The 22,745-nt window shown below is 38.3% G+C and overlaps 1 protein-coding gene across 4 annotated transcripts in view; it reads right to left on the bottom strand.

The window, feature by feature from the left end:
- Positions 1–2,108: 2,108 nt before the first annotated feature.
- Positions 2,109–22,745, bottom strand: part of ANKFN1 (ankyrin repeat and fibronectin type III domain containing 1) — a 503,865-nt gene continuing 483,228 nt past the window's right edge. For all 4 annotated transcript variants that reach the window (XM_074223663.1, XM_074223664.1, XM_074223666.1 and 1 more), the window contains 2 exons: positions 15,355–15,568; positions 2,109–8,942 (listed from right to left, as the gene is read on the bottom strand). In XM_074223663.1, the coding sequence (XP_074079764.1) occupies positions 8,143–8,942; positions 15,355–15,568 (1,014 nt within the window). In that variant the 3' untranslated portion in view covers positions 2,109–8,142. The remainder of the gene's footprint in view (positions 8,943–15,354; positions 15,569–22,745) is intronic.

The raw sequence follows: 22,745 nt of genomic DNA on the forward strand, positions 1-22,745 counted from the left end.
TGTGTGTGCATGTGTGCGTGTGTGCGTGTGTGCACACGCATGCACTATGGGTGTATGGGGGGGGGTGTCATCAATAAAACTCAGAAAGATTAACCAGTCTTAGTTGAGAAATAGGATATACTTCAGGTAAGCCAAGCATTGAGTGTTATAAAGGGTTTAGAAACTGTAAATTTACATAGTTAAAAATCTCTCAGGAATCCAAAACAAATGGCTTCTTCATTCTCCCCCAAATGAGATTTCAATAATATCAAGTTAGATAGAAAATGCTAGTATTAATGAATACTTCAGAAGCAAAGCCAGATACTCCAATGGAGGTAACATTTCTTTGTTTTTCTTGCAAAGACAATCAGATGAATATGAAATTATCAAAAATACTTGCCAACAGGAAAACTAATTTTTAAAAATTCTCTTGAATTTCCTACCTCTTTTTCTAGATCAGTAGGTAGAAGAAGTAGGTCCATTCCCAGGGCTGTCTTATTTTAGGCTATTGGTTATTTCCAATAGCTGCTTGAATTTTTCAAAGTTTGTAAATGTGAATATGACAAAAATATTATGTGTCAGAGTTTGGAGGTCACCATCACACACTATATGTGAATAATCTGCGTATTTACAGAGGTGTAAAGCACACAAAATTGTGCATATATTGTACCAAAATTTAAACTTGAACATACATTCAGTTGCATATATAGCAACAAAATACAATAAAATCTGAACAAAGACAACCAATAAACAGCCAAATTATTATTTACACAGAAGTCAGGAAATGAGAATTAAATATCATCTTGTAGAATATCATCAAGAAGATGACTTTTTTCCCCTTTCAAGAATTTTCTTTTCGTGGCCCACCTATGAAATTGGTGCAGGTGACAGGGTGACATTCAGATCTCTCTGGCTTTGTCCAAATCAGGAACAATGACCCAGGACAGTCGCCTAGATGAACTTAGATAAAACCTTTCATAATGAGATATTTTTTTTTTTTTGCAAGGAAAATGGGGTTGAGTGGCTTGCCCAAGGCCACACAGCTAGGTAATTATCAAATGTCTGAGACTGGATTTGAACCCAGGTACTCCTGACTCCAGGGCTGGTGCCTTATCCACTGCACCACCTAGCCGCCCCCATAATGAGATTTTTAAAAAATTTACCACTGAGAACACTATCTCCAATACTGCTCCTTTACTTTCTATCCACATTATATTCAGATTTGACTGTCATAATTGGAAAGAACAATTAGCAAGGCATGATTTGCTAATCACTTGATACTATTCATAGTTAAACTAAAAATTGACTTTTCTAAAATAATCCCTGTCCCAAAGTCCACTGATATAGGACTCTCTCCTAATCGATGAAGCTGGAATTGGTCTTCACCAATAAGGAAAGAGTTCTATATGAATGGACTCTGGGACCGAGGTTATGCTAAAATAGAAATTAGATCAATCCCTGGAAGAGAAAAATCTTAGAACTTTTTTCTTATTTTAATAAAAAAATTTTAGGAGTTCATATTTCCTTTATCAAAATAGAGAATTTTAAGCTGGCCAGCTGACTGTTTAACACAACATGACTATCTTTTGCAGTAACCAAATTAAAAACATAGATGATAGAAACAAAAGAATTGACTTTCTCTAAAAGGGAAAAAATGCTTTACTGAAACAAAACCAAAGAAACAATTGCAAAAGAAGATTCTAACTTCTATGAGCTGCTATGGTGTAATAATCAGAGATCTAATCATGGCGAAACAACATACATTCAGTGAGGTTTTCTAAAAACACTTCTTCCTAATGGCAAAGTTTAATGCTTGGGAAAACAGAACATAAAAAGACTGAATTAATATTAGACTCAGTTTCCAAGTGGTATAGCATCATTTCAAGTATACCATCCTTGCTGTTGGTAAGGCTGTGTTGAAGTTTTACTTAACAGTCATGAGCCATGTGTCAGAATAGCTTTCTAGAGCTGACTGATCCCTTGAAGTTCTCTGGGGTAAGGAGGCATGCCTCCTTCCTTTCCCAGCTCTACTTAAAAAAATGAGAGAGAGGGAGGGAGGGGGAGAGAGGGAGGGAGGGAGGGAGGGAGGGAGGGAGGAGAGAGAGAGAGAGAGAGAGAGAGAGAGAGAGAGAGAGAGAGAGAGAGAGAGAGAATATCAGATCTGCTTCCCCCCACCCCATGTCCATTTGCCATATATGAAGACCCTGTCTTTAGTTTGTATTATCTCAGGTGATAACATAAATATATAGAAGTAGGAGACAGGCATGATTTGCTATAACTTTGTTATGTCTAAGTTGTGACCTATAAAACACTGAAATTCAATGACAGTGATTGGGGAGGATGGAAAGGAAAAGTCAGTTTTGGGGTGGATGTGATTTGTACTTGAGTTTTCAACTTGTGTAGAAAATGCCACTGTACCATCATCTGTATATGGAATAATCATAGTTCTCTGAACTGGAATTTTTTTCTTTTTAACTCTCAAAGAGAAAGTGAGCTTGACTTTGGTCAGGAGGGGCCTTCCAGTACTATCTCTGCCCACTGGAAAAAAACTAATTTGTAAAGGGGAGCAGTACAGCTACAAAGTCACCCGCATATGTGGAGAGAGAAGAATTTATAAGAGGTCAGCACGCTTTTCCACTTGTCCTATATAGATTACTGGCAGCAGGTGGTGGGTGGGTGTTGAAGGGGTGGAGTAAGGAGTGGAGAGTGTTCTATTGGCCATGTTTTCCCAGGACCAGTTTTCTTTGAAAGGAAGTTTGGGAGTAGGGAAAATGTAAATAGATTACAGTTTTTACTCTTTGTAAAGTTCTTTGGGATCCTTCTCTAAACTTAAAGAATTTTCTTTATGTATCTGGTCTCTAAATCAAAAGGTACCATTTCCCTCTCCTTGCCAATTATTGCATTGGCAAAGTAGGGAAGGGAAGGGAATATTCATCCTTAAGGACTCAATTCTTCCTTCAAGTGGGTTATTATCATTAAGTCAAATCCATACTTCAAAAACCTCATTTTCCCCCTTTGAGATTACCTCCCATATACTTTGCATCTTATCTTTATTGCACTTATTTTTTTATAATTTCACTTCCCCATTAGATTGTATGCTCCTTGTGGGAAGGAGCTGTCTTTGTCTTTCTTCTTATTCCTAAAGCTTAGAGCCTTAATAACTCCAGTCCAAACCTGGTGACTAAGTAAGTACATCATAAAGGCCTAAAGAATTACTCCTCTCTCCAATACTAAATCAGTGTCAGGTCAGTAAAGAGAGAGAAATCTGACACCAGGTGCCTCCCACCTTTCCCACACGTGAGGGTGATGAGAAATTCATTTATAATTAGCATTTGTATATCCCTCAGATATGAACTTGAGCTCTTCTTGGCCAAAGAGGCAAGCACCTCTTTATAAACTATTATGGGAGTTAAAAGGTGTATTAGTTCCCTTATCCTTCAACTATACCATAAGCTCCTATATGATAAAGGCTGTGTTTGTTTTATTTCCTTTGTATTTTAAAGTGCCCAGGTTTAAAGTTGTCTAGGTTATTTAGCAATTGCTCGGTAAATAATTCTGGAAGGTTCTCACAATAGATGGAACTTGAATGATCTTGGCCAAAGACAACTTAGGCAGAGTTATTCTGGAAGGGGAGATCAGGACAAGAGGTTTTGCCAGTCAAAAAATCAATTTTGTTATTATGTGCAATATATTTAATCAACCTGGGCATTCAAAACACATTTGTTGTCATTTTTGAAAGAAGTTCAAATTAAAAAATGGGAACTATTGTTCTAGTCCCACCACCTCATTTTTCAGATGAAAAAACTGAGGCCTAGAGAAGATAAGTGACTTATACAGGTAAGATAATAATCCAAACTTAGTCTTTCTTACTTCAAATACAGTGTTCTTTCTAGAGTTATAGCTGCTTTTCCAAGTTGGGGGATTTAGGGTATGACCAATTACATGCCACCAGAAAAACCATTAATTGAAATGAAGGCCAGTATGAATCAGTAGATTATGGAACAGAATATTTTCTAAAGGACTGAAATACTATTGCTTTTCTTTCAAGGACAGATGATAAGGTAGGAGTAGGTCTACAAGCATCCAGAATTAAATTGTAGATCTTTTTTTTAAATAGAAAAATGATTTATAATTAGCACATGCACTTTGAATATGTGAAATGGTACTTTTAAAGGACAGGATGGCTTTTTTAAAAAAATTGATTAAATGGGCTTCCATCAAACTTTTTTGGAATACTATCCTAAGAATTATGGAACCACAGAATATCAGAGCAGGAAAGGACCTTGGAGAGCATCTGGTTAAGATTCTGCTTCTTTATATGTAAAGAAAGCAGGAATGGGGTAAAGTGGAGTTAGAGTGGTAGGGGGAGGTGTTAAGTAATTTCTGGAAAGTTGGCCAATAATTAGTGATAGTCACTAATTTTTTCAGCAAAGTCATTTTCTCATAGATTTTATGAAGGTAAGCATCAGTTCAGTTCTTTGGCTGGTTTATTACCAATTGTGTACCAATGTAATTGTACTTCTTTTACTATATAATTCTCTCTTGAATAAGTGTTCTCTGATTTTTGTAGGAAGGATGGAGAAGGTAACTCACTATAGTTTGTGCTGCCTAGAGAATGTTCTACATGTTGTATCTGATGAGAAATTTGCTTTGGGTTCATATAAGTCTTGAATGTCATTTAGTTATCTTTTGAAAAATAATACAGGAATCTACTCTACTATATATTAAAAAAAATCCCCAGAACTTGCCAATACCCATTCTCATCCCCCCACACATCACAATCTGTTGAATGGACAATTTATGTGAAAATGACCTAAAATTTTTAATGGAATCCAGATTGAATCTGCCTCAAGAAGGTGTTAAGAAGGTCTAGAAAAGATGATTCAATCTTGTGTTGAAGGAAGGAAAGAATAATGTCTGGAGTGAGAGGGGAGTTTGTCTCATTGTCCCATTGTCACAAATCCTATCTTCTGTAGGAACTCTCTTCAAGTCAATGTTAGGACCTTCCCTCTCTAATATTCTTTCATCTACTCGTATATGTTGCATGTAGGTATTTATTTACATGCTAGCTCCACCATTAGGATTGTAAGCTTTTTGTGGACAGGGTCTGGCTTTTTTTTTTTTTTTTGGTACCCTTATCATTTACTTCATAATTTTTTGTTGACTGATTGACACTATCTTGGTTAGGCCACTCTGGAATAATTCTGGGTTCCAAATTTTAGAGTGGAGGAGGGAAACCAAAATATACCATGTAAGAAAAAACTCAAGGGAACTAGGGATGTTCAGCCTGGACAAGAGAAGGCTTATGGAGTGGAAGAGAGGGAAAGAAGGAATATTTTTTTCAAAGCTTTCAGTGTTGGGTAGAGGTAGTGTAGTAGGATGATAGTAGGGTAGATGGAGAGGCAAAGTGAGGAGATTTGTATAGGAAACACTTGGCTTTGCTATTTATCATCTTTGTGATGTTAATCTTTAGGCTTCGACTGTAAAAAAGGAGATATTGGACATTATGGTTTCTGGAGATTCTTACGGCTCTAAATATTAGCGAGCCATAGTTCCATATGGAGAACTTTCTAATACCTAGAATTGTACAAAGAGGAATGAGCTTCTTCCAAAGGTAGTGAGTTCCCTAGTACTGTATGTCTTCAAAAAAAAGCAAGGAGGAAAACTTGATAGGAATATTTTAGAAAAAATTCTTGCTTATAGAAAAGGAAGAACAAGATGGTCCCTAATGACTTTTTCAACTCTATAATGCTATAATTCTATATACATGGATAATATACAATCTTCTTCACAGCAGAAATAGAATGTGGTAAACTCTCAATTATCCAGATTAATAAATGGAAACTATGGTGTACATGATTTACAATTCCCTTCCCCTCCAAATCACAATTGCATTTTTTTGGGCATCTTAAGAGACTTTTTAAACTGCTCATTTGACTCAGGCTAATATTAAGATGAGTTTGACTAATTTGATATACAGCAACTCTGAGTGTAGAGATATAGGGAGTACCTGGAACATTTTTTTAGGGTGAGGCAAGTGAGAGAAAGGAGATGGATGTGGGATCAGGCATTATGACTGATCTACTAAGTAAGCCAAGAACCCTAAGAATGTGACTGCTATAGATTCTAGATGGGTTTAATGGTGTTCTAGAAAGGATATAAAACTAGGCATCAGGAGACTTGGCTTGGAGTTCCAATTTAGCTGCTAATTTGCTGTGTGCTCCTGGACCAATTACTTCAAGCTTGCATGCCTCAGTTTCTTGATCTGTTAAATAGGCATTTGAGTGTGGTGTCTAAGTTTTCCTCTAACTCTAAAATTCTCTCTTTTTTATATGTACATAGAATCTGTCCCTTGATTGATAGAAATTACATATTTACGTCCCTAGAAGTATGGAAAACTGAGAGTAGTGACAGAACAATTTAGAACTTAAAATTCAGAACTTTAGAACTTAAACTTAGAACAAATTAGAACAATTATCTATTTGAGTTTCACCAAGAAGATCTCAAAGCAGTATACTGTGGTCGATGGGAAGTTAGCCTTGTAGTCAGGAAGATCTGAGTTCAAGTCTAACCAACTAAAGATTATTGGCTGTGTTGACCCTTGGCAAATCATTTCATCTCTCAATGCCTCAGTTAACTCTCTAAAAACCATACCTTATCAAAAAGGTACTGACTGGCATTGGGGGATGGAGTTTCCATATTGGTAGTGCCCCATGCTGATTAAATCAGAGATATGATCCCAGTGGAAAGAACATTGGCTCTAAAGTCAGAGAACATAGGTTCAAATTTCAATCTTGAGACTTATTCCCTCTTTGTGCCTCAGTTTCCTCACCTGTAAAATGAGGAAAATAATAGCACCTACTTCATTCAGAGTTCTTGTGAAGTTCAAATGAGGTGATAGGGTTATAGCATTTTGCAAACAGTTCAAGTGAGTGAGAGGCAATGTGACATAGTGAGGAGAGAACAGATCTTGGAGCCAGGAAGACCTGGGTTCAAGTCTAACCTCTGATTCATACTTGCTCAGTGAATCCTGGGCAGGTCATTTTCCTTTTTAGTCCTTTCAGCAACCTCTTTAAGTTGCATGGAAAATGCCATCCTGCATTGGTAGAAAGAGTTTCCTAATGTGGGATCTATACCAAAAGAATCACAGGTCCAGTTCCCATCCCTTTGCAAACCTTAAAGTGCAATATGAATGCTAATTTATTACTGTTATTTAGCCATCTCTCCAGCTACACAATCCATTTTTATGTCAAGGTTTTGAGTTGTGCTCTTATGGAGTAATCAGAAATACTTTGGGGAAGTGGTTATGGGTGCATGGCACAGAAAGAAGTAAAAAGTACAGTAGTCTTCCTTCTAGAAAAAATGCAGGATAAATTCAAATTGGCTCCTTTGGGCATTAAAAACCCAGCTAGGTTGGAAAAGGTCAAGTTGAGCTATCTGAGATCATCTCCTGAACTAGAACATTCAGAGAATCCTACTCTCCTCTAGGTCCTGTGGACAGTACCCCAGGCTCCTTCTCCAGTCCTTCTTGAAGTTCTAGTTCCTTCAATGATGTATGGGGTGATTTGAAGGATAGGATAAGGAGCCTAATGTTTCAGCAGGAAGAGAGCTGGTTTTGGAGTCAGACAACCTGGCTTTATTATTTACTACCTGTGGGATCATAGGCCTTTATCAGTTTCTTCATTTATAAAATGAGGGGTGGGACTTGGCTGGACCAAATGACCTTTAAGTTCCCATTCAGTCTGGATCTGGGATACTATAATTTTGCCCTTTCTCTCTACTGTCTTATCTCAATTCCTTACAAGATAGAAGCACCACCAGGACCTATTCTATAGCATATTCATGGACTGGAACCATATGACATTGATATGTTTCAGATTGTTCCTACAGGTAAAGGGATCATCTAATCAGCAGAGGAATCATGAGCTTACACCCTAGCTGCCTTTGTGTAGGTTTCTATGGGGAACTCTGCCAACTCAATCCCTAGCCCCTCTCTGGAACAAAAGACAATCACTAAATTCTACTCTGAGGATCTGGAAACTACAAACTTTTCTACTTTAATATTCAAATATTTTTGAAAATGGGATAGGGAGATGAAGTAGTGATTGGGGTTGAGATGAGAAAATGGCAATGGCAGATGGCATGAGGAAACAGTTCAGTTCCCTAAAGCATGCTACTAAATATTTCTGATACTGCAGGGGTAGTCTGGTCCCCTGGGCTGACCTCCTGGTCCTTGGACCTTTGAATATCACCCTGGTCTCCTGGAGGGGAACTGAGCCCAACCCATGGCTTATCATCATTCTCCAGGGCTGTGGGGTAAGGTTCCACATAAATGCGTCGGACCATAGGTCGCATATCCTGGTACTTGGTTTTCTTCTCTTCAGGGAGGCTTGAGGTATGGGGTAGAAGTAGGCTCCGGTGCCTATCAGTGGGGATCCTCATCTGCTTTGTGTCAGTGGTCTCCTGGGACAAGTCTGAGGCCTGGGAAAGGTGCTGAGTGTAGACTCCCTCGGAAAGGGACAGGGACTGTGTTTCACTGTGTATCCGGAGCCAGCGATGGTGACGGCTGAAGTATCCATAGTGCTGGTGTTTGCTCAACTTCTTCCTCCCCAGGAAGCTCATTGGCTGTTGGGAGCTGCCTGCCATCTTATCAGGGTTCTTGGCCATGAAGCCTGAGAGCGTCAGGCTGTTGAAATACTCAGCACAGGAACGGTCAGTATCTGGCTCCAGTGTCTGGCCCTGAGAGTCCCCCCTCAAAGCCATGCAGGGTTTCATATCATGCACCTGTAAAACATCAGGGGCACTGCCACTCATGCCACTCATGGCCTGATGGGAAATGTCATGAGATGACAAGTAGACCAAGTCCAGTTCTCGGGGACTAAGGGCATCACTGGAATCATAGTCACTATCAGTAGGGAGAAATACCTCAGAGCAGCCTTCTTCATCTGAACAGGGCTGGGAGTCTGAAAAGAAAAGAGACTTTCATTAGAAAATAAAAATCTTTCAAATGTGAAACCCAGGTGGCAATATGGTACAATGGAGAGAGTGATGACTTTGAAATCAGAGGTTTTGACTTGTCTCTGACATTTTGGATGGAGGGCTGTCCTTGGAGGCATAGGATTATCATAGAATGGATCACAGGACTAGAACTGGAAGAGACCTTAGGAGCCATTTGGTAAAATGCCTTCATTTTATTGGGGGGGGGACCTGGGACACTAGTGGTCTAGTGACTTATCCAAGGTCACATTGGTAAAATGTCAGAGACAAGTCAAAAACCTCTGATTTCAAAGTCATCACTCTCTCCATTGTACCACATTGACATATCTAGGCCTAAAGAACTAGGGTTCAAATGCCATCTGTCACTTGTAGGGTAGAGCAGCTTGGGCTTTGCAGGGAGAAAAGTTGGGTTCAGATCCTGCCTCTAATATTTAATGGTCTTGAATAAGTGACTTGCCCAGTAATTGTCACAGGTGAGATTTGAAACCAGATCTTCCTGGTTCTGTGGCCAGCTCCCTAACTGTTAAACCACATTGCTTCTCCAAGTGTTATGTGCTATTAAGCACTTGGTACGACTCCTATCTGTGAGTGGAATCTTGCTACCTTTCTCCCACCCACAGCAATGGTCTAAAGATGATCAACTGAAAAATCCAGACCCAGTCAATTTATCTTCCTTCCTATGTCCTTTTCCAAAAGACAGCTTTCCATAGGGAGTAGAGATTACCCTCAGAATTCAGACTCCTCTTCCTGAGCTCAAATCTAGCTGTGTAACCGTGGGCAAATCACTTAAGCCCTGTTTGCCTCAGTTTTCTCATCTGTAAAATGAGCTGGAGAAAGAAAGGGCAAACCACACCAATATGCTTGCCAAAGAAACCCCAAATGAGATCACAAAGAGAAGGACGCAAGTGAATAACAAGGACTTCTTATTATAGTAGTTCAGTTAATATGTTTTTCATTCTCTTTGTCAGAACCATTGTAACTATTGGTTATGACTGAGGACACATCCCTTGCTTCTCAGTGAATAACTGTGAGCTTCGAAGTAGCAATTGAGTACCTCAAGTACTGATTGCAGAGACACTAATTAAATATTTATTGTATGCTAACTAGTCCTGAAGATACAGTAAACTACAGTATTAGGTTCCCTTGCCTTCAGAGAGCTTATGATCTAGTAGGTCAGTGGTAGACCCAGCTTTGATATATTTTATATGTCTGGCAGAGTTTCAAAGAGTTTTCTCTGCTGTAAGAAATGACAAGCAGGTTGATTTTAGAAAAACATGAAAAGACTTGCAGGAAATAATGACATATAAAATGAGCAGAACCAAAAGAATATAGTTATATACAGCAACAATAATAGTATCTAAAGATTATCTGTGAATGTCTAAGTTAGTCTGCATATTATAACTCAATTATAACTCAAATCAACTACAGAGGAAAGAAGTGATCAAGAGAAGTGTGCATGGTATGGTTTTACATATATACCTATATCTACACCTATGTCTTTCAATCTATCCATCCAATTATCTATCTATCTATCTATCTATCTATCTATCTATCTATCTATCTATCTATCTATCATCTATCTATCTATCATCTATCTATCTATCTATCTATCTATCTTTGTGAAATGGTAGCCTTCTTTAGTATGGAGGGGAGAAAGAGTTCAGAACTTAAAATGGAACAAAAACATTAAATTAGAAACATAAAAAATTTTAAAATTAAATAAAAAAACCTTAAAAAACCCCAAAGTGCTTTCCTATACATGATTTCACTTGATCACCATTTTTCAGATGCAGAAATTGAGTCTTAGAGAGACTTACACAGTGTTACAAATATTACACTGAGGGGTAACATTCTTAGTTATGATCTTTATTACTTTATATGATCAATGGATCATTGATTTAGATGTGGAAATAAAGTCAACAAGCATTAAGTGCTTATTTATGGGTAAGTCACCATGCTAAGCACTGGAGACAAAAAAAGGAAAAAAACAGCCTTTGCTTTTAAAGAACTGACAATCGACAATCTAATAGTTGCTGGAAGGACATGATGACCTTCAGAGCCAATCCCTCATTTTATAGAGGTAGAAAACTGAGTTTCAGAGAGGGTTAAGTGATCACATATCTTGTAAATATCTAAGATGAGATTTGAACCTAGGTCTTCCTTCAATCCTGGTGGCCTACCTATTTTGCCACACTATTTTGTGGCATCTCCCATTTTGTAGAACAGAAATCAGGGCTGGAGAGATCAGCAGAAAAAGGATGTGAGCTCATTTCCCCTGATGCTTAGCCTGAAGTGCTTTTCATGAAGTGACAGGGCTCTGTCTGCATGGTGGAGCCTGCACTGGTCCCCAGAACTCCAGAATCAGATTTCCTTTTCTGTTGTGTGACAGCCAGAGTCTAGCATGATACCAGGATTCCTGTGATGAAGATGGATATTGCTTTTTTTTTTTAATAGAGCTGAGATTTCATTGATGTAGGTCACAAAACTCCCTCTACCTACACAGAACTGCAGTCATTTTTGCCATTTAGATCTTAAGGAGCTGACTTGCCCAGGATCACATAGCCTGTACATGTTCAAGCAGGAATTTGAATAGCTGTAGCTAATATGCCAGCCGCTGTATTAAACCTGTTCCCTGCCCCACCAGCAGCCAGTTATCTAAGAACCAGAAAAGAAAATTATTATAACCAAAGTTCTTGGCACTGTTAAGTGGCTTCAGTGTTAAATGGAAATAGCATGAAGGAAGATGTGTTCCTATCTGCTTTACCTCCACACCCTAAGGACCATGGGACTTTTTCATCTGACATCCAGTTGAAACTTCTTATATGTATTTTCTTCCTCAATAAAATGTGAATGCCTAGAGAATGGGGTTGTCTTGCTTTATTATTTGAAACCCTAGCATTTAACAATATGTTTGATTGATAGTAAGGCTTCAGATAGACTTTTATTCATTTATTTACTTTGCATGAAGGTTAAGGACCTTACAAAACAGAATCTCTGAAGTGCAGACCAATAGAATGCATTGAAACAGAACATAGCTTCTGCTATGCAAGGCTGAATGATTACTATTAATGTTTTTCTGTCATTCAGGTATGACTGAGTCTTTGTAACCCCATTTGGGGTTTTCTCAGCAACGATACTAGAGTGATTTGCCATTTCCTTCTCCAGCCTGATTTACACATGAGGAACTGAGATAAACAGTGGTTAGTGACTTGCCAAGGTGTCACACAACTAGTAACTCATGAAGATGAGTCTTCCTGACCACAGACTTAGTGATCTATCCACTATACTACCTAGCTTTCTTATAATGAAATAAGGAGAATCAAAGACTCCTCCTAGCTTGGGTGGTCATTTTTGTTGAGGTACTTTGTAAGGGTCATCTCTGAATAAGGCTGAACATGTCCTCATAAAATCTGGCCACTGGGGCAGAGGTTCCAGGGATTTGGGTCAATATTAATCCTTAGTAGGAAAGATTGCAAATTACAAGATATATTGAAATGTAAACACAAGGTGCTGAAAGATATTGGGGTGTAATGACTAGAGTTCTGGACTTGGAGTCAGGAAGATAACCTCAATTTTAATCTGACCTCAGATAATTACCAGACTAGTTTGTGACACTAGCCAAGTCAATGTCTCAATCTCAGTTTCCTCATCAGTAAAATGGAGATAATGGTAGGTGCTGTAGAACCTATTCTGGTGTGAGGATCATATTAGAAATACACACACACACACACATTATGATGATGTTTGTTCTTTGTTCTTGAAGAAGACTTTGACATTTGGGAGGTGATGACATGACAAGCACATGAATGAGTGAGGGGCTGCTGTGCTAAATAACCAGTCTCATTTTCTCTTACAGAGTCATCTGGATTCAGTGACTGTATATAAATCAGGATGACTGAGATGATCCTGGATATGAGGCAATCAGGACTAAGTGATTTACCAAGATCACAAAGCTAGTAAGTATCTGAGATCACATTTGAACTCAGGTCTTCCTCACTTCATGCTCTATGATCTACCCCACCTAACTGCCTACATGTCATATGTACATACATATGTATGTGTTTAGAAAATCTTAAAGCACTAAGTAAATGTTACCTTTTCCTCCTAAATGAAGCCTTTCTTTTTTCTTTCTCTATTTTTTTTGGTGGGGCAATGGGGTTCGGTGACTTGCCCAAGGACACACAGCTGTTATGTATCAAGTACCTGAAGTCACATTTGAATTCAGGTCTGCTTGACTACAGGACAAGTGCTCCACCTGGCTACCCCCATGAAACCTTTCAGAGCACTCTTCCCAAAGTCTCCTGTCTGCTAGTGCCTCTTCTGGAAATATCCCAGTATTTACTTTTCATTAATTATCTGTGCAACTCCCCTCCAATAGAATACATACTCTTAGAGGGCTGGAGTGGTTTTCATTTTTGTCTTTGTATTTCTAAATTGCAGCACAGTTTGTGACACATAGTGGATCCTTAACAAAGACTTGCTCATTGATTAAATGGAGGGGTGCTGATTCCTTATTCTTTAAATTTAATAATAATAATAATAATAATCATAATGATAATAATAATAAATTTTAATGTAATTTACTTAATTATTCAACCAAGGGACCAGCATCAGAGTTTGGTACTTTTTCTGAGAGGAGAAGGAGGAGGAGGCAGCTGCATTCGCATAGCAGAACAAAGATCTTTCTTATGCTTTATCCTGTCTTCTTGGAGAAGAACAGTAAATTAATATGCCAGCATCTACTCTCCCTGAGAGAAGAGCAGAAACTTGGCAGGTCCTGTCATCAGAGAGTTCAGAGCATAAGAATTGAGTTATGTGAATCCTTAAATGAATAATAAAATTTTAGAACTGAAAAAGAATTTAGAGATCATTGAGTCAAATTCTCTCATTCAACAGATAAACTGAGGCTCAGAAAGCCTGAACCAACTGATTAGCCCAAGGCCTCACAATGAGTTAAAGGAAGAACTTGTACAAGATCCCTGTTTCCTGACTTTTCATTACAATGTCCTCTGCCATCTATTATAATTATGAAAATTGTGGGGAAAAATCCAGGTAATCTGTTCCCTCCATTGCTATTATTTCATTCCTTAGCCTTAAAGATTTGTCTCAGATATGTTGATGTTGATAATAATATCTATGTATCTATGATAATATATAGCATACATGCATATGATGCAGTGCATATATGACACATATACATCATATAAATGTATAAGATATGTATATATTCCCATGTCTCCATAAAGGTATATTGCATGTTCATATATGTCCACATGCATACACATAAGTATAAAGTCTATGTGTCTGCTTATGTATTATATAAGTAACTATGCATAAATATACATTATATATGTATACATGTTTATGCATATGTCTATGCATGTATGTTATACAAGTGTATACCTATATCTCTACACTTAATTCAATCTTCAAAGAGTGTGTGAAAATTCAAGTTTTTTTTGGTAGGTAGAATCCTACTTTCCTAAGGACTTGCTCTCAGAGTTAACATGTGTGTAGTTTCTGCTGGGTCTTTCATTACTGTCTACTGTCTTTGTAAAGAGCTTCCTACTCCTCCTTGACTTGAAAGAAAATCGTCTTGTCATTGTGAGCCCCTCACCTCACCAGATCCTGAGAGAAGAAACTGCTGTATTTCTGTCTTTCTATCTCAGAGTCTACCACTTGGATTAGACAGTCACTTTAAACAAATCCAGTCCAACATCGATAGGTATTTATTTAGTATCTACTAAATGTGAAATACTTTTGTTAGCTATTAAGCATACAAAGACAAAAGGAAAAAATAGTTTCTGCCCTAAAAGTATTGACAATCTATCTTACAGGGTACATGCTCTATGATTTGAAGATGAGGGAGAGAGGACTAAATAACTGGGAGACCAGGAAAGGCTTCCTATTCACGGCTAATATCTTCTGTCTCCAGCTACTGGTTCAAGGAACTAATGTAACAAATTCTTTAAAAAGTAGCAGAAAAATTCTCTACTTTCAAGCCATCTAGTGTTTAATTTGCTGGGTTACCTTGTGCATATCTTTAGGCCTATTTCTTACTCTATAAAATGAAGGGTTTAAACTAGATGATTTCTAAGGTTCTTTCCAAGCAGCAGGTGGCTTTACATCCCTCTAGTATGAAAATGATTTGGAAAGCCTCAGATCAACTCCCTTCCTGGGGAAGGGACCACAGGTGCTTGACAATTTGTTCTATGCACAGTAGGACTTCCATAATTTTAGTCAATAGATACTTTTGGGACATGTATTTCATAACAAGTTGACAAAATCTTTATACCCAATTGCTCCAGCAGGAGAATTTTGGGTCAAAGACAAGAAAGTTGGAAAAAACTCCTACAGATTGAACTTGTTGTTTCTTACCACTTACTGCCTTTCTCCTCTGGATCTCTGGGGATGGGGATGGGGATGGAAGACAGTCTATAGGTGATGATGTTGAATTGACCTTCTTTTCAATCTGCTCATTGGAGAGGTCGATTAGTTTCATGATGGGCAAGCCAGTCCCTGGTTGTTTGTACCTCGCATATTGGAGGGCATCTGTGATCCATCTCATTTCACGCCAAATTTCATCTATTTGCTTTGAAACAAAATCATAGAAGATGGTGAGTTATCAAATAAATTCCCAAAAAAGTTATTTTTGTCTGTGAATTTCCCAAAGTATTGGTTTTGAACTCACATTAAATATACAGAGAACCAGTTAGCTAAGGCAGAAAGTTATACTTATTTTTGACCTTTAGGCAACTGAAAGACCTTGCCTCCATGATGACTGGTTGTGTTCTTAAAAAAACCCATCCTACTCCTTCTGGGTCTCAGTTTCCTCATTTCTAAAATGATGAGATTTAACTAGAGTATCACCAAGGTTCTTCTCATTCCATGTAAAGTCCTTGAGATTAGGGACCATTTTTGCCTTTCTTCATATACTCATTAGTACACCATAGGCACTTAATAAATGCTTGCTAACTTGATGACTTGATGATCTATGATTCTATGATCTAAACCCTACATTTAAAGGAGTTGGTTATATTTGGCTTCTTGAAAGCCAAGATGTGAGAGTCCCTTTATTTCCAATATGATCTGGAGTTGGAAATGAATTTAGCAATTATCTAGTTGAGGTTCCTTAATTTTTTTGTGCAATAAATCCCTTTTGATACTATGGTGAAACTTAGGGATCTTGTCTTACAAAAAATGTTTTTAAACATTAAACAGTTAAATGTTAAATAATATAAAGGTATGAAATAAAATATGTATAGGACCACAAAGAAAGTCCATTATACTGAAATAAAATTAATATATTTTTCTGTAAAATGTTCATGGACAGGGGGTGGCCAGGTGGTGCAGTGGATAAAGCACTGGCCTTGGAGTCAGGAGTACCTGGGTTCAAATCCAGTCTCAGACACTTAATAATTACCTAGCTGTGTGGCCTTGGGCAAGTCACTTAACTCCATTTGCCTTGCAAAAACCTGAAAAAAAAAGCTCAGGGACTTCAGCTTAGAAACCCCTGATAATCCATTTTAAAGAGAAAACTAAAGCTCAAGGAGGTTAATTATTCATCCAAGTTCTAACAGGTGATCAAAATCAGAGGAAGAAAAAAATCAGTCTCTCAGAGTTTGAAGGTAAGAAAATAGGAAATGTTTTATTTTAGTTTAAAAAGTTCCTTAGGGTTCAAAACTCTTCATGTTTACCCTTAACAAATAACCAGAGCATCGGAGGAAATGTAGTGGAAAAAACCCTAGATTTGGAGCCAGTTGGCCAAGTATGAATCCCAGTTTTGACTCTTATACTTAATATGACCTTGGGCAAATCACTTAACCTCTCTTTGACTCAGTTTCCTTATCTATTAAATGAGTGACAAGGACTAGACACTCTCTAAGGCCCCACTCACCAGTAAATGTATTATTCCATGACCCAAAAGACATAAAGATTTTCCTCTGATGCTCCAAGGAAACATGAAACTATGCTATTGCAGAAACCAATCAAATAAGGGGAATCAGAGAATTAGCAACTAGTGTTGGAATTGGTGTTCCATAGGGATAGACACAGGAGAACTTGGTGCTCTGCTCACTTCCTTCTCTTACTTCCTAAGTAAAATGGAAGTTCTTTGAGGACAGATTCTTTTCATCTGTATCTTTGCACTGACAATACAATAAATGTATTGACTAAGTTTTTGTTGAAGTGAACATTACTATCTTTGATTTCTAGTTCATGACTTTCTACAATGAGGATTGTAATTCCCTTAGATTTGATAGTTCTAAGCTCAGGGTTGGGTTTGGAGCACTGCATTCTTTTATCTTGGGGGAGTTCCTTCAGCTGTAGGAACTTCAAAGCAGTAGGTACAGGGAAGTAGATCTAGGGAGCTTACCAAGACTCATGCAAAGACTCTTTGAACCTTAACTTCTCTGCAAAATGGAAAGGATATACTAGATATGAGATTTGAAACTTTTTTGGGACTACTTTGGCAATCCAATGAAGCTAATGTATGCTTTTGCAGAAGAATAGTTTTAAATGTATGAAATAAAATACATAGGATTCTTTTTTTTTTAGGGTTTTTTTTTTTGCAAGGCAAATGGGGTTAAGTGGCTTGCCCAAGGCCACACAGCTAGGTAATTATTAAGTGTCTGAGCCCGGATTTGAACCCAGGTACTCCTGACTCCAAGGCCAGTGCTTTATCCACTATGCCACCTAGCCGCCCCAATACATAGGATTCTGAGGGAAACCAATGATATCAAAATCTATCTATATTCATCTATCCATCCATTTATCCATCATCTATCTCTCTATCTTTTCCTCTACCTACCTATACCTACCTTTCTATCATTAATCCACTTATCTATCTTTCAAAAAACCAAGTTCATAGATTCCAGATTCAATTATCTCAAAGACCTTTCTCAGCTAGACATTTGTGATCCTAAGGTTGACTTTAATAGAACTTAGCTAAGTAGTTTTAAAAGACACCTAATTTTCACCCATTTTGCTTTCTACTGTTGATATAAAAGTAACTGACAGAACAATCCTTTCTGGTCTTAAAGGTCCAAATTCAACTGCTAAAGACTTGTGATACATTAAAAATAACAACTGAAGACTCAACCTGTAAGCTTTATGGATTTGTTTGTTAGAATGCTCCAGTACCCTTTCTTTTCACCCTGCCTTGAAAAAAAATTACTTTTCAACTCATAAATTAATGCCCTCCCCCCACATTCCCACCACTGTACATGGGTGAGATATTATTTTTATTAAAACATAAGGGTGATCAGCTTTCTCACAACCTGGTTACAAGGTGCCCGTGGGGATGATAGATTGGTCATATTAAATGAGCTGTGTTTCTAATACAGCTTAGGAGTATTTGAAGCATTACAGTATATAAATTATATCCTAATTGCCATTTCAGCTTCAGCAGCTCCAGAATATGCCAAGCTCGAGGCCTTAACAATTTTTGCACTGGGTGGGCTGTTTGGAGAGTCTGCAGACCTTATCTGTGATTTTCTACACTGCCCCCACTCCCCTCCTTTCTGGCTCTGCCTGCTGGCTTCTCTTCATAACTTTATTTACATAGACTCCTTTGCTCTTTACAATGTTTGGTTTGTGTAGTGACTTCAACACTGTCTTAGATCTGGAATCATACAAATGCTCTCGTGGCTTGTGGTCACCTCTGAAGGTTACAGTATGCGGTGGGCTGAGATGTGTGCACCAATAGGTGAGTGGCTGCAGCTGGTTTTCATTTGGAAAGGGGCAAAAAAAAATGCGGGTGAAGGAAAGGCCTGATCAAAATAATCCTAACCCAATACCCAAGGTTTCTCTTGTGTGTGTGGGGGGGGGGGGAAGAGAGATTCGGGACTGAAATGATCCCACACCAGCAAGAGTGGGAGGACTGCCTGGAGCCTGGGAATCTGGGAGAGAGTCTGAGTTCTCCTTGGCCCAAGAGAATGGGTTTTTAACCCTTTGAGATTTGGCTTCTTTCCAAGCATTTATGTCCTTTCATCCTGATTGGAGGAAGGGTATCCTGGTATGGGAAGGGGATGGGATTGGGTGGGGGTGTTTCAAATTCCCTACAAGAGAAAAATGAAACAGGTTGGAACTCAGATGAATTCCCAACCTGTTCTGCCTTCTTACAGCTGTCTAGGTTGATTGACTTGACTGTGGGAAGAGTGGACAGATAGAAAGAAACATGTAGTGGGGGAGCTAAGATGGGAGTGAGGGGGAGACAGGTGTACTGGAAATCAGGACTGGAAATCCAGGATACTGGAAATCAGGAACATAGAGCCAGAACCCAGACAAATCAAAGAAGTTTGATCTGAGTAAAGAAACATATTGGTCTGTGGAGGAGTGGATAGAGTTGGACGTGGACATGGAATCAGGTAGACCTAAGTTCAAATCTTGCCTTAAATATTTGTTGACTTTTCCATTTTGAGCAATTCATTTTAACCTCTTTCAATCTCAGTTTCTTTATCTATAAAATGGAGATGATGATAATATTTATCTCCTGGTCTTATCATGAACAAATGAGAATCTGTATAAAGCCCTTGGCATACATCAAAAGGCTGTGTAAAACTAAATATCATTATGAATAATGTGCAGAGTGGCTTATGTAAAATATGAATAGTCTAGAATAGTCAGTGAGGCTGCCCTAAATGGATTTTGAAGAATGGAAATAAAGAGGGAGGGGAGATACTTAAAGACTCCTTTCTGTTAATTCAATTGGACAAATGTTACTTCTTTTTAGGATGGGGATGTTATACAAAACATATGCAGAAAAATTAAAAAAATTAATTTCAGAAGAGTGATAATAATACTAATGATGAGAGATTAATAGGTGGTGGCATTAAAGCTAGTCCTTGAAGGAAGTTAAGAATTCCATGAGGTGCCATGAGGAGGGAGTTTATGGTGGTAACAACTTATAGACAGAGACTAGAGATGGGGAATAGCAAGCAGACTAATTTGCTGGAATGTGTGAAGGGGACTGATATGAAATAAACTTAGAAAGATCTACTGAAATCAGGTGTTAAACAGAAGATTTTTATATTTTAACATAGAGGCAATAGGGAGCTACCGAAAATTCTTGAGGAGAGGACATGGCATGATCAGATTGGTGCTCTGGGAATATTGCTTAGATAGAGGAGAGATTAAAAAACAGTAAGATCATTTAGTAGGCTATTGTAGCAATCTTGGTCAGAGAAGACAGTGTGAACTGGCATAGCTGTCTGTGTCCTTGATGACAACACATTCATATTCTTGAGAGAAATACTATAGAAGATTTGACGAGACTTGACAACTGTTAAGATAATGGAGTAAAGGAGGGCCTAGTGTTGTGAATATGGATGAGTTAGAGGATGACAGAAAATGGGAAGTTTGGAGGGAGGGAAAGTTCAAGGGGAAGGGGATAAGTCATCCTGGGCATGTCGATTTAAATGACCAATATGCACTTTGCAAAGTGCAAGGACATTGGCAGTTGGAATTAAAGTCCTGCAGAGAGATAAGGGATGAGTATAGAGATTTGGGAGTCACCCCCCTAGAAATATTAACTCAATCCAAGGGAACTACTGAGATCATCTGCTTCCCAAGGAACAAGGGAAATGAGAGGACCTAGGACAGAAACTTGAGATCTCACTTTTTTAATGGACAGGAGAAGGTGAAGATCCTGTATGACAGACTGAGGAGAACTGGTCAAACAGATAGAAGGAGGACCAGGAGAGCAGTGTTAGAAAAGCTACGAAGAAGGGTGTCTCAAAAAAGGAAGTGGTTGACCGTGCCAAAGGAAATAAATAGGTCAAGAGGTATGGGTCCTGGGAAAATACAGATGACTGTTTTCTTCTGAGATTTTAGCTGTGAAAGGGAAAGAGAGAGATGAAACAATAAATTGGAGGGATCACAGGATTAAGTAAAGGTTTTTTAAGAGTAAAAGATTTGGAGGTGGGGTGGGGGGCGGAGAGAGAGAGGAAAAAAGTGAGAGAGAAGAGGAGAAAGAAGAGGAGGAGGAGGAGAGACAAAAAGAAATAGAGAGCATCAAAGGGACAAACTGCTAGAGAAGGCAGAAGGGAATGAGAGAAAAAATCTAAGTAAAAGGCCCTGACAAAGTAGAACCATCTTTCTGTCAGACTGTAGGAAAAAAAGAGAGAACAATGAATGATTTGACAAAGGATTTCTTTTGGAAAGATTTGTTCAAAGTATACTTTTCATTTCTCTTTCATGAAGACTAGACTCCTATCACTATAACTCTAATAATTGTCTCTTATAGTTGGGCATAAAAATGTGAACCAATCCACTAGTGTCTTCTGGTACTGCATAATTCTGAGATAATCATCTTTCATTTTTCACAATATAAACCCAGGAAGTAAAAAAGAGAATTTCTTCCTTCCTTCCTCCTTCCCTTCCTTCCTTCCTTCCTTCCTTCCTTCCTTCCTTCCTTCCTTCCTTCCTTCCTTCTTTTTTCTTTCTTTTCTCCCTCCCTTTCTCCCTTTCTCTCTCTCTCTCTCTCTCTCTCTCTCTCTCTCTCTCTCTCTCTCTCTCTTTCAGTTCAATGGCAAGAAGGTGAGTAAAGCTGAGGCATGCATGCAGGAGACTAAGACAGGGGTTAAGTGATTTGACCAAGGTCATAAAGCTCATATGAAACGGAAATTGACCTCATCTTCCCTGACTCCAGGTCCAGTGCTTTACTTCCTTTATCACCTAACTGCCTCTAATAAGGTTCCAGGTACCCAGGAGGCATTTAATAAATGCTCCCCCCTCCTTCTTTCCTTAAGTGACTTGTCTGCAGAACATAGAGGCAGACCCACTATTAAAAGGCAGAACTGGCATTAGGAGACCGCTGTCTTGACTCAGCGTTTAGTGTTCCTTTGATGTTCCTTTGCCCATGTACTGCTTGTATTTTATCAAGTCCAAGAACAATGGAAATTCCCTGGTTCTTTGTCCAAAGAGCTAATGCTGACACTATCCTAGGGTCTACAATCTCTGAAAAGGTCAGATCTCCTTAAAATAAGACTAGCCCCAAAACTGGTTGAGTTAACAGAAGCTGCCATGATCTCATTGTTGCTTTCTCTTTCTTTCTTCCTGAGGTCAACTTTTTTAGTGTTTAGTCATCACCCATTCTCTTCTTCTTAATTCTTTCTTCTTTCTTCTTCTTCTTCTTCTTCTTCTTCTTCTTCTTCTTCTTCTTCTTCTTCTGCTTCTGCTTCTGCTTCTGCTTCTGCTTCTGCTTCTTTTTGAAAGCTCTCAATGAAAAATAAATTGTGTTACTCATCCTGAGGAATGAGCAGATAAACTAGGTCACTGGATAAGAATGAGGTTCTTTTGCTTGCCTTTATCTTGTTCATTTTCACTTTGAGTTGAGAAGTCACCATTGCCTGTGGCTATGGCAGAATGGACTCTCTGTGGAATTCTGAATGAGCTGTAGGTTTTCATGGAAACTGATAGAAATCTTTTTTTTTTGTTTTGTTTTGTTTTTGTTCTGCCCTGAGCATTTGTGCTTTCTCAAAATGGAATAGGAAATATATAAAAGTACATGTCTGTTCTTTGAATATACTAGCTATATTTGATTTTTTCCAAAGGCATAATACCTCTATTCAATTCGACATTTATCAGGCACTTACTGAGAACAGGATGTAAGGTACTGGGAATGTGTGAACAGTAAAAGGATGTACAATCTCTTTTAGCCTGGGGAGTTCTAGCCACCAAATCAGATGCAACATGTTTATGACTTGGCAGATAAGTCATAGAGAATTGTCTGAGACACATAAAAGTTAAGTGGTCTTGTCAGCATAACC

This window comes from Macrotis lagotis, chromosome 2 (assembly GCF_037893015.1).
Source record: "Macrotis lagotis isolate mMagLag1 chromosome 2, bilby.v1.9.chrom.fasta, whole genome shotgun sequence".
In the NCBI taxonomy this organism is placed as follows: Eukaryota; Metazoa; Chordata; class Mammalia; order Peramelemorphia; family Peramelidae; genus Macrotis; species Macrotis lagotis.